Source organism: Anoplolepis gracilipes, chromosome 6, assembly GCF_047496725.1.
Source record: "Anoplolepis gracilipes chromosome 6, ASM4749672v1, whole genome shotgun sequence".
Taxonomy (NCBI): Eukaryota; Metazoa; Arthropoda; class Insecta; order Hymenoptera; family Formicidae; genus Anoplolepis; species Anoplolepis gracilipes.
Window position 1 is genome coordinate 9,892,647 of NC_132975.1, and position 12,415 is coordinate 9,905,061.

The 12,415-nt window shown below is 29.1% G+C and overlaps 3 protein-coding genes across 5 annotated transcripts in view; 2 read left to right on the forward strand and 1 right to left on the reverse strand.

The window, feature by feature from the left end:
- Window positions 1-269: 269 nt before the first annotated feature.
- On the forward strand, window positions 270-6,669 carry Setx (probable helicase senataxin). Of its 2 annotated transcripts, none has more exons than XM_072893926.1 (7): window positions 270-709; window positions 1,291-1,404; window positions 1,501-1,647; window positions 1,729-1,942; window positions 2,088-6,174; window positions 6,252-6,462; window positions 6,553-6,669. In XM_072893926.1, the coding sequence occupies exons 1-7, from the start codon at window positions 638-640 to the stop codon at window positions 6,661-6,663; spliced, it is 4,956 nt and encodes a 1,651-aa protein (XP_072750027.1). In that variant the 5' UTR covers window positions 270-637; the 3' UTR covers window positions 6,664-6,669. The 2 variants fall into 2 exon arrangements, with proteins under 2 accessions (XP_072750027.1, XP_072750028.1); XM_072893927.1 differs by having other exon boundaries at window positions 1,296-1,404.
- A 76-nt stretch (window positions 6,670-6,745) lies between these two features.
- On the forward strand, window positions 6,746-8,064 carry Agt (O-6-alkylguanine-DNA alkyltransferase). Its single transcript, XM_072893930.1, has 2 exons — window positions 6,746-7,926; window positions 8,021-8,064. Exon 1 carries the CDS (start codon window positions 7,175-7,177, stop codon window positions 7,853-7,855), a length of 681 nt encoding a protein of 226 aa, XP_072750031.1. The 5' UTR covers window positions 6,746-7,174; the 3' UTR covers window positions 7,856-7,926; window positions 8,021-8,064.
- Window positions 8,065-8,138: 74 nt separating this feature from the next.
- Window positions 8,139-12,415, reverse strand: part of LOC140666586 (uncharacterized) — a 60,060-nt gene continuing 55,783 nt past the window's right edge. For both annotated transcript variants that reach the window (XM_072893929.1, XM_072893928.1), the window contains exons 8-13: window positions 12,263-12,330; window positions 11,819-11,899; window positions 11,530-11,691; window positions 11,007-11,204; window positions 10,678-10,773; window positions 8,139-10,375 (exon numbers count right to left, since the gene is read on the reverse strand). In XM_072893929.1, coding sequence (XP_072750030.1) covers window positions 10,245-10,375; window positions 10,678-10,773; window positions 11,007-11,204; window positions 11,530-11,691; window positions 11,819-11,899; window positions 12,263-12,330 — 736 coding nt within the window. In that variant the 3' untranslated portion in view covers window positions 8,139-10,244. The remainder of the gene's footprint in view (window positions 10,376-10,677; window positions 10,774-11,006; window positions 11,205-11,529; window positions 11,692-11,818; window positions 11,900-12,262; window positions 12,331-12,415) is intronic.

A 12,415-nucleotide genomic window follows, 5' to 3' on the forward strand; every position in this document is an offset into this window, starting at 1 on the left:
GTTAAAATAAAAAGGTTATACATGCAGTTAAAATAAAATATAAAATAAAAATTAAATACATTATTAAAAAAAAATTAAATATACTATTAAATATACCATTAAAAATTAAATGTATGTATTCATGATTTACTCATGCACCAAATAGTGATTTTACCAGCAATGAGAAAATGTGTGAATGTAACTACATAATTCTAGTAGTATAGTGGTATGTAGATGGCGATATTACATCTAGTAAATTGATAATTTAATAAATTGGTAGCCATGCGAACTAGCGGTTCGCGGTTTCACGGGTGAAAACAGCGGCACTCGTATTTTCCTTATTTCTTCCTATACTTACTAGTCTCTGTTCCTCTCTTTGAAATAATAAATAGAGTAAAAGTTTATATTTTGAATTGAAATCTTTGAATTGAATGTTAGATTATGCGTAGCTGATGGACGGGTATTTGTTTCTTCACTTCATGTTGTCGAAACATTTTGTGAAAAAAACATGTGTAGAACATAACAAAAGCATTTTTCGTGTTGGCAAGGTTAACATGAGATTGTGAGTGCTTCTCGTGCAAATACGAATTTTGTGTATATATATTTTTTGTATGTATATATATATATATATGTATATATACACACGAAAATACACAGGATGGATTTCGCAATAGAACGGCTACACGATGCAGATAAAACGCGTTTTGTCTTCGACATGCCCAATCAATCTGTAAGCAAAATATTTTCACTACTACACCTCAAATAATAATTTAAAATATTACGTTAAACATTGTATATAAGCTGACTAAAATCATTTTACAAGAGCTAACTGCGTCAAAAAACAAAGTTTTTATTAAATCGCAAAGTTTTACTTTTATTTATATTTTTTGTAATAATAATTATTATTTGAGAAAACATTAACTTTATTATATGATAAAAATTTACTCTTAAGCATTATTAATTTACTAAAGTGGCATAACTCTTTTTTTCTCTCTCTCTCTTTAGTCACATATATATCATTATTTATACTAAGATTGTACATATTACATTTATCTATTATATCAAGATTATACATATTATCTATCTGTTGCACATTTACTTTTTTTCTAATATAAATAAGATTTTTTTTTATAAATGAGATTACAACACTACATTCTCTATGTATATTAATAATATTTTAAATATGAAGATTTAATCATTCTAAGAAGAGCTTTCTTGATTGAAGATAACTGTTTATTTTCTTTATTTACATATATAATTCCTCTTTATTAAATAAATTTTTTAAATATAATTATGTTTAAATTTTTTCAGTACAGTTGCGGTAGAAGCAAGGATAATATGATTATTTGTCTTAGCCTACTTGTATCTCGTAGGCATTGTATATTTGTTCGTAACAATTCTGACTTGTACATCACAGATTTAGAAGTATGTATAAAATTTAGTCATTTTGACATTGTCAATTTTTTTATTAATAAAAATATAATGAATTGAACAATATAAAAACTTTTGGAATTTTGTTAGAGTGCAAATGGTGTTTATATCAATGGCGTGATGCAAAAATCTCATCAGATGGTCAAATTGTGTGAGAATGACATTATTGGACTTGGTTGCGCAAAACCTGTTCCAAATGATAGTACAGTGTATGCTTACAAAGTTTGTATCATTGAGGTAAGATATTAAGATAAATACTTAATGCTTGTAGCAAAGACACTTCTGTGTTACTAAAACTTTATTATTGAATTTTTTTAGTCGATCTCTTTTGACAAAAAAGTAGAACATAGTACTTTGTCAAGCACAGTTTTAGATAATAATATACCTCCACCAATATTTGTGTCTCCTGCGAAAGAATGTATTTTAGGAAAAAGATATGGATTTAATTCAGATTGCGATAGCCCAGTGCGAAATAAAAAATCAAAATCTACAGACAGAAATACACATAATTCTAAAGTTATTATATCAGAAGGTAAATCTTTATTTGTCAATAGTAGACAACCAAAAGAAACATTTCACTGTAATATTCTGTAGTCAATTCTGTTCTTAAATTAATTATATTAATTTATGTTGTAACAAAATAATGTTAATTCTTTTTGTAATATCCTATTTTTTAGCCAGTAGTAGTACTACAAATATAGTAGAAACTAAATCTCCTATTTTGGATATGGAGATAGAAGAAGATGACATTGAAATAATTCACACATCTCTCGCACAAGAAGTAAAAAATCAAGATATTAAAGATCATAAATCTACTAAATCTTTAGACACCAAGAAATCAAATGAAATCAATGAAAAAATGGATATCATTGGTGGCAATAATAAAAATGAAAGTGATGATAGTAATAGAAACGTAAACAAAATAAATGTCAAAGAAGAAAAATCAAATGGCACTGATAAAACAAATGATGCATTAAATCCCTCAAAGAATTCAAATTTTGTAAATTCCAAAGATCAAATTATTATAGTGAAAGATGACCAAATAACAGATGATGATGAAGAAGCATCTATAGTACCTGTTAACATGATGACTTGCGACACATCATTAATTAAATTGAAGAAGATAAAATACGAACCAAAGACACGTTTTTCAGAGATTGATGTTATTAATTTGAGTGATGACGAAGAAGAAGTATTTCCATGTTCCCAATTATTTGATATCCAATATGAAGATAATAGAGAAAAAGAAAACGAAATTAAACAAGAATGCGTCGACAATGATGACCAAAACATTGAAAAAATTGACCTGGATGTAGATGACGAAGTCATCTTTTTAACGGACAGTGAAGATGAAAATAATCCATGGTTAGAACGATTATCTAGAAGTCAACTGCTTAACGAGGATAAAAAGTTTGATCCTAATAATACAATTATAAAAGATGAAATTGATTTGGGAACTTGGAAAGAAGAAGATATCTTTAATATAAATACAAGTGACAAGAAATCAGAAAATAATAATAATTTATTGACAGAAGATGATACCTTTAATATAAGTAGAGGCAACAAGTTGAAACAATCAGAAAATAATACAAATAGTAATAATAATTTACTGATGACAGAAATGAACGCGATGGATATAGATGATGTGGACCCTTCTAACGAGCCTAGTTCGAAAAATATTACTGATGCAAATAAACGAAAAACTGATGCAGAATTAAATACAGAATTATGTAAACAAACATTACAAGAAACATTAGAGAAAACAAAACAAAAGTTAGTTGCGAAAAAGTCAGTCACATCATCAAAACGATTAATTCCAGTAATAGAACCGTTAAAGTTACCTGTAAGAAGAAGTCATATTATTTCTAGCGAAGATAAAGCACAAAAGAGCACAGAAAAATCACCCTCAAAGTTAAAAAAAGAAAAGAAAATGTCGGAATTAAAAGAAAAAGTTAATAATAAGTTTTATACTAAAAAACAAAAGCATCATGAACAACTTTTTAAATCGATGACTAACTGCCATTCATCAAGTGAAATGAAAGCTATTTCTAAAGATGAGAAAAAATTGATAGCCGAAAAGAGAAAAATGAAATTGAAGGAACTTGCTAAAGAAAAAAACAAACTATCTATCGAGAATGACAAGAATATTAAGCGCAGAGCTGCTAAAGCAATAGCTAAAGTGTCATTGAAAAACCGAGGCGATTTTCTCATTAATGAGCAAGAACCTTCAACGTCTAAATCACTTTCTGATAAATCCATGAATTTGCCAAAATCGAATAATAATCAATTCAAAGAACAATTAATGGATAAAGCTGATGTGCTGAAGAAATCCTTAATTTTTAACATCGGAGTACAGAAATTATGTCAGAAAGATGAAGGTTCTAAAGCTACAATAAATGCTATTGCCACGTCGTTAAAGCAGTCTTTACAATTGGATAGTAATGCTGTACCTGAGAATACTAAACAATACAAGATACCATTTAAAGTGATAAATAATACAGAAAAAAAAAGGAAAAATAGCAAGGAGATGAAAAGAAGCAATGCGAATGTAAAGATATCTGAACAAGATAGATCAATTAAACATAAGTCTATTCTGGTGCAAAAGGAACATTTTTCATTGAACAATGTGAAATCTAGTTTTGAATTTAAAAAAAAAAAAGGAGTGACTTTTCTCGAAAAACCAGAAATAAGAGAATACGAAATTAATGAGTGTAATTCTTTAAAGAAATTAATAGGAAAAGATGCACCTATACCTGTAAATAAATTAAAAACATCTATGACCAATGCAGAATGGAGCCCAAAATTGGAGGAATTTCTACTACGCATTTTCAAATGGAATCCAGTATGGCTGGAAGAGCAGCGATATTTGAAGAGCGATCCTCCGATTGTATCACAATGTGAACTTCAAACTATGAGATTAAGCTATGATTCCTATAAACAGTATTATAAAATTGTGATGCATCTTTTATTACTCGAGATATGGTGTACAATGACAAAAGAGTTTGAAATGATAGATAAGAATAAACAACGTGCTACCATGATGTGTTCCGTAGTTGAGAATCCAACATGTACTCCAATACCATCGACCAATTTGTTCCTGACAACTCTGAAACTTGAAGTGTTAGTTAAGAAAGAGGAGTTCAATAAAATGCATCCTATTTATGGAGATCTAGTGTATTTCGAGTATATCACGAATGTACATGGAAAACAAATTGTCAACAGGATATTCGCATATGTTACTAATATGCATCAAATGATTATTACGAATTTCACGCTTTACAACCAAGCTCTAACAAAGTACGTCAAAAATCCATATGCTATGATAACATACACTTTGTTGACACGACCTCTCCAGCACAGTATCCCTGTAAATAGAATGCAAAGAATTAGAACGGTTATGTATTTACGAGCCAATATTAGAATGGTACAAGCATTGCAATATCTTCCTCAATCGCCCGTCTTGAACCTAATTTTGGATCCAAAAATTGAAGAATATCAATTACCACCAATGGACGAACAGTTTACGTATTCTTCGCTGATCACGAAAGACGAACTGAATCCGAAACAGATGGAAGCTGTATTCAGAGTAACAGAAACCGTATTAAAAAAAGAGGCTAAACTATGTTTTATTCAAGGACCGCCAGGGACTGGCAAGTCTAAAGTAATTGTGAATCTGGTGACTCAAATACTATATGGAGAGCATACAAACCGGAAGTCTTTGAGAATCCTAGTTTGCGCACCGTCCAATGCTGCTATCGACGAAATTGTATTAAGGCTTCTAAACATCAGGTCCAAGTTAAAAAAGAAACGTTTCAATATGGTACGTATTGGTCGATCAGAATGTATGCATCCAATGACTAAACCTATTTCTATGACGGAATTGGCGAAACGACACTTGATGAAAATTACTCAGGAAGCAACTAACTCGAATAATACCGAAGATATAGCAATATTAGAGGCACGGATTAATTCGCTTGAAGCTGAACTCGCGAGTTCCCAAAAAAAGGATGAAGAGAAGAAGAAAGAATTAACAAGAAAACTAATGGAAATGTCGACGAGACATGAATTACTGAAATGTGGTAAATCAATTAACGAATTGAGTGCAAAAGATCGTGCTAAATATCAGCGTATTTCGGAAAATTTAATTCTTGAATGCGCTGATATAATCGCTTGTACGCTTTCGTCCTGTTATACCAATCAAATGGAATCCATGTTTGGGGGCTGCAAACAAAGGATATCTGTTTGCATTGTTGACGAGGCTACGCAAAGCTGCGAAGCAGAGACTTTGATACCATTGATGTTGGGAGTGAGAACGTTAGTTCTGGTGGGTGATCCAAATCAGCTGCCTGCGACTATCTTGAGCCAACAAGCGAAGAAACTGGGATTAGATCAGTCGATATTTTCGAGAATACAGAACGTTTTTATATCACAAGAGAACAATCCTATAATAATGTTGAACATGCAATATCGTATGGATTATTCCATCTCGTATTGGCCGAATAAATATTTCTATAGTGGAAAATTGAAAAACGCTGTTGATTATGGACCGAAATTCCCGTTTTACTCCTACAGAGTGTTGAATCATAATTTCATGCAAAACAAAGATAAATTTTCCAACACCATCGAAGCAGATTTTGTGGCCAACATAATTCTCGGTATGCTAACGTACGCAAACTGGAAGAATATAAACGCTACCATATCTCTCGGAATTCTTACGCCATATAATAATCAAAGGACTCTTATATTAAATAAAATAAACGAAAAGTAAGTTGTGAAAGCAATTATTCTTTTTTCCTGCTATGATAAATTCGCAAATTTGTAATGAGACTTGTATTTTTTAGGATATCTCCCATATCAGATAATCTGAAAAAGAAAATTAGTTTTGAAGTTAATACGGTTGACGGTTTTCAAGGACAAGAACGAGATATTATAATAATGTCTTGCGTGAGAAGTCACGGTATTGGATTTTTATCGGATAAACAAAGACTCTGCGTAGCACTCACCAGGGCTAAACACAGTCTCATATTATGTGGAAATTTTAATACCTTTTTGGTAAGTAAGAAATATATCTGAACTTAAATTGTAGAAATTGTGTTTCTCTATTATTTTTTCAATTTAAATCAATGAATTTTTGTTTTACAGAAGGATAAAATGTGGCATGCATTAATAGCTGATGCCAGAAGTCGCGGAATTTTGTGCCATATCGATGCGAATGCGTCACCTGCTGTCATTAAACAATTTATTATTAAATAGGAAAATTGTAATAAAGTTCTTTTGGATGTAAGCTTAAAATGTTATGTAAGTCATTTTATATATTTTATATACATCTTGTGAATATTTAGCTCTAGTCTGAGTATTTAAATATACAATACTTTTAAATAAAAAAAAACGTATTGTAAAAATATGAAGAAAACTTTAATGTATATTTTTAATATTTTTATATTTTTTTTTTTAATATATTCTCATATATAAAATTTTTCTTTTATCGTTGTACTTGTGAATGAAAATTATAAGGCCGTTAAATGTAACGCGCAATTTTCGACCAATCGATACTGTTGCGCCTGCGCTCGTTCTTCCACCTGATGATTCATTCTTTCATCAGATACGCATTGAGTTTTGAATTGCGGTTATAATTCAGTCGGCGGTTGTCCGGTGCATACACGTGATAAAATAAACGATCAACTGATACAGTTTGGAATTGTTCAAAATAAATCTAGTATTATTTGTTAATTACTGTGCTAGAATATTTAATTATTTCATAAACATGGTTTTATTTCAAAGTATAACAGTGGACGAGTATGTGAATGAACATAAGACATTCCAACTGTTGTATGCGTTCCACCAGACACCCTTTGGAAAATGTCTCATCGCTATAACTGACACCGATGAAGCTGTAACTTATTTAGGATTCGTCGACGAAGACGAGAGGGAAGCTTTAAAAAGTTTAAAGGAAATTTGGCCGATGACTAAAGTATTTAAAAATGACAGTAGAACGAAGATTATGATTGAGAAAATTTTTCATCCTGATACATCTCACCTGGATTCTGTTCGCGTTCTAATGAGAGGTACGGGGTTCCAAATTAAAGTGTGGAGCTCTCTGCTAACGATCCCTAAGAAAACGATCACTACATATGAAAAGATTGCACAGATGATAGCTAATCGAAGAGCTGCAATAGCAGTGGGAAATGCAATTTCTAAGAATTATATTGCATATATTGTACCATGTCATCGTGTGAAAGGAAAGCATGGCAGTAATAAATATGCCTGGGGAGTAGAACGAAAAGAAGCCATCCTGGAATATGAAAGGCAACCCCCCTTGGCCCTCGAAATTGACTTCCCGCCCCCCTCTTTTCATCGCGCGATCTGGCGACCTTGGTGGGGCGAGGGAGGTCATAAAGACCCCCCGAGTTCACAGCCTCGTGAAGGAGAGGAGGTTGCCGATTAAGTCTTGTCCCGTCTTACTCCCTCACTCTGGGGGATGACTGGGAGAGAGGCTTCTGCCATGTAGTGTAAAATGTAAATATCTAATCACTCATATATACATTTATATAATACATATTTTTGTACTTATTTGTATTAATCTAAAACTCTCTTTATTTTTATTTTGTAGTTATTCATATATCCAATATAATCAAACGGACGCATTACATATAAGTTTCATTTTTTCTTTTAATCTTAGATATGTAATAAGTCGCACATACATACTAGTGATAAAGATTTATTTCGTTTAGATATATTGAATCATTTAAAAGTACAAAATTTCTTTTTGTTAGTATAATAAAATACAATGAACACACACATACATATCCTTTAAAGACCCTTTTGATTATAAATATTTTCTAAAGATACTAGTTATTATTGTCACATATATTTACAATACATTTTGCAGTATGTTGGTCAGTTATATAATTCTGCTAAATACTTATACATACTTGTAAGTGTAAATATAAATACAAACTAAGCTTTTCGTTATATACAATTTACATATTTTGATGGAAATTAATGTTTATTATTAATAGTTTAATGATCTTTTGAGTTATATTTTATGGAAATAATATGTACTAATTGCGATTTATCTTTAAATCTTATTTTAAGTAATTTTAATTCTGTAACACTTCACACATTTTATTATTGGTTACTTGTCTCATTTATACAGCTGTACATCTTTATAATTACAAGGAGTAAACTTTATTTGCTATTATTTATATTAAATACAAGTTCTACAAATATCCAAGAAACACATTTATAAAAACATGAAACTGAATTTTCGATGACATTAAATTTATATATAAGTTATAATTTTCTGTACAACTTGTAATTAGACAAAAGTAATGTTTATTCTTGTAAAATTTGTTACACTAATAAATAATTAATAAGTCTACCTATGTATGTACACCTATTTCCATTTTTCATATTAGTTTAACTATGAGAGCAAGATAGAACTATGAATAGCACAGATATAAATTTAATATCAATCTTTTAAAAACGATTGTAAATATTACATTTTTACATAACTGTTCTTTTTTTTTAAATATTTTTAAAACGCTGTTTCATATAATTAGGAATTAATTTTTTTTCTTGTTTTATTATTACATTTTATAGATGTATAAATTCTCTATTTTAAATATTAAATTTATTTTCACATTTGAAAATTTGTCTCGCGTTGTAAGCAAATATGGTAAAATACATTTTAATTCTGAAATCCTATAATTATACAAAGCATGAGGCACACTTTCATTCTTTTTCTAAACATATCTTTTTAAAATACATAGGGTTTGTAATTTTTTATTCCTTTACAAAGTTTGATATGTTTTTTTGCAAAGATACATTTCTTCTCATACTTAATATAACATATTTATCTCTAATAAGGAAGAAAAGAAACTAGAAATTGAAGCATATTAAAATAGTGTCAGTCTTTAAAACTGTATTCATATATTCTTTTAATATTTAAGCTATATTTTTATTTTATTATGGCTTGTTTTTTTTCTTTGTTCTATAGAATTTTAAGAAATATTTTATTTCACTTACATTAAAAATATATCACCATCAAGTCTAAATAGTAAGAAACACCTGTGTGTGACTTGTCTTATTCAATTAAAAAAAATTTAATATCAATTATTACTATAAAATTTTATCTTTGATTGTATTTTTTTCAAAAAATAAAATTAATTCGTTATTACATAATTATTTAAAAAATTGTAGTCAATTTCTTTTTCTTGACACATTTATATTTTGTGATGTTTGTTTCGTAAAAAAATTACTTATTTATGTGCAGATAACTGCTCTTTGGATTTTTCGTGAAGAGAAATCTCGTAAAACCTCTTGTATCATATGAACCATTATATAAGCATGACTGTCAAGACCTAATCTCCTGTATCTATCTATTAAAACTAATTAAATAAATAATAATTCACAGTATATAAAAAAGACAGTGATCAATCACAACATTATCTTCAGTGAAGAGTTTATAATATAGATTTAGCTCTATTTCGTTTGCGTTTTCTTCAAAATCATTAAAAATATATCTGAATTCATAAAAATTTTCTCTTTTATAAGATTTTCTACGCAGCTTACTCGAAAAATGGAACGGCAAACGTTCTCATTCAATTCTATAACTCTGTGAACAAGTATTTTTGCAAAACACGACGCGATGAAAAACTAAAGTAAATATAAATATTTTTATACTTTCTACAATATCGTTTCAAGTTAGTAAAAATAACCGATCTTTTTACATCTGTCCGATTGTCTGTCAAACAAAAATAACAAAAATGTCCACTGAAATATCAGTATTCATTAACTACCTTGGTAACTATCGAGTCCGAAGGACAGTGTCATTATTCGAACTTATACCAAGTTGTTTCGAGAAACGCAATGAAGACGATGATGAGGAGCGTGAAATTCGTGCATGTTCTCGATCTGCAAGAAGTTGACGAGGAAATTGCATTTCCTGGCACTCGAGTAGTTGCTGTAAAAAAAAAAGGATCAAATATCTTCCCCCATTCATTGTTATTTTATAATCATTGTGTATAACAATTATAATAGTATTTAATTTTTTATCATAATATGCAAGATTAAATAAACTTAAATCAATTACATAATATTTAATTAATCTTAATTTCAATAGATTGTAAAAATAGCATAACACGATAAAAAATGTATATGTAGATAGAATATCATATATTTTATAATTATCTAAATGTAAATCATTCAAACAATTATATGTTTTTCTTTTGAATATATATTGTAAATAATATAGTCTTTCCTTACCTAATCTCGATCGCGGAGTCGTAGTAATCCTCGTTATTGGAGGGATCGGTTTCAACGGAGTAGGTGCAGGACTCGGTGAATTTCCATAACATTGTCCTTAAATAACAACATAGAATCATAACATAAAAATATTTTATCTTTATCGTTAATTCTACCTTCATTCTCTACAATAATTACAAGGAAAAGTACGATTTCATTCATTAAGGATATTTTCCTATGCGATTAACTTTGCATAAGTATCCAATAAATATATTGCAATTTACAATTTACAATTTAAAAATCATGAAATAAAAACAACCAAAATACATTAATTTTATAAGGATATTTACCTTTTTTATAAAGACGCATACCCTCCGTTTTGGGATCTATATTTCGTATGCAATGATCGCCAGCTTCTTTGATATATATCTCTTCATCGTTGACGATCAGACCGACGAAGCATTCGTTCGTATTAGTATCGTTTCTCATGGTATAAGTATACATCACGCCTTTCTCCTCCCATTGTCCCAAGCATAGATATATTCGCTCTGAAAGTAACGAGCAAAAGATGATACATATTATAAAAGTACTTAAAAAAAAAAGAAAAAAAAAACATTTTGTATCAATTTTCAAATCTAATTTTTACTAAAAACAAGATTTATTTTTATCACAATATATCTAGAAAACCAGAGAAAATAATAAGAAAAAAATATAGCAACTGTTGTATATATATGTATGTATATAATGTGTATATATAAGCACACACAAAACTACATTTTTGTAACAATTTATAAATTATACAATATTTTTCTAACGTGTCTTAATTTATCTTTTTTTTAGTTGACTTTCAACATTTTATAATTCTATATATACCTTCAAAGAGTTCCTTGGATTCGCAGTCGGACACTTTAAAATACATTATTTCGCGAGTGTTGCAGTTGCTGCTTAATTCCGCACACATTCCTGACAAATCCGTTATCATCCCCGTATACTGGCCTGTAATTGGACAGGGTGACTCCACTATGCGTTCGACACCTGTTACAAGACGTTAACATTCAATGAGAATAATTGTGTCATTTAAAAATATGCAATTTAATATTAGAATACAAAAACTACTAATAGATAAGTAACTTGTAAAGACGTAATATATATTTTAACTTACGTGCTTGAGTCATCCACACCAGTTTGTCCAGATTAGGATCATCACATAAATTGTCTCGGTGAACTGGACTAAAGATCATTCCTGTATGTGTTAAATGATATTTTTATTATATGTAACAAATCAACATTCATCAGAAGTAAATAGATTAATTAAAAGCAAAAAAAAAAGATTTCTTTCAGAGTTGATATTGTATGTAGTTATTTTTATACAGCTTATATATATTTTTTATTATTATTTTAACTTTTTATTATGGAATTCTCTATTATTTCAATTTAATTAAAATTGTATTACAACAGATATTTTCCCTCTTAGATTCTTGAATATTCATAGTTTTTGAAAAATTATAATTAACGACAATAAAATTGCATCACAATTAATGACAATAAAATGGCATCACAATTAACGATAATAAAATGAAGAATTGTATGGAATAGAAGTAATTACCTATCGTAAATTCTAATACATTTTCACTGCGTTGTCTCATCATTAAACACACAAAGGCAGCTTGCTCGCTGAAATTAAAAAAAAAAAAATATTTATTTTATTTTTAATTTTTGATATCAATAAAATAATAGTGACAATGTTTTAAGATGTGTA

Excerpts from the sequence above, each read along its gene's own strand:
- Agt (XM_072893930.1), top strand. The coding sequence starts at position 7,175 with ATGGTTTTATTTCAAAGTATAACAGTGGACGAGTATGTGAATGAACAT.
- Setx (XM_072893926.1), top strand. The coding sequence starts at position 638 with ATGGATTTCGCAATAGAACGGCTACACGATGCAGATAAAACGCGTTTT. Across the intron at positions 1,405-1,500 it reads TGTACATCACAGATTTAGAA|AGTGCAAATGGTGTTTATAT; the intron begins GTATGTATAAAA and ends GAATTTTGTTAG. Across the intron at positions 1,943-2,087 it reads TAAAGTTATTATATCAGAAG|CCAGTAGTAGTACTACAAAT; the intron begins GTAAATCTTTAT and ends CCTATTTTTTAG.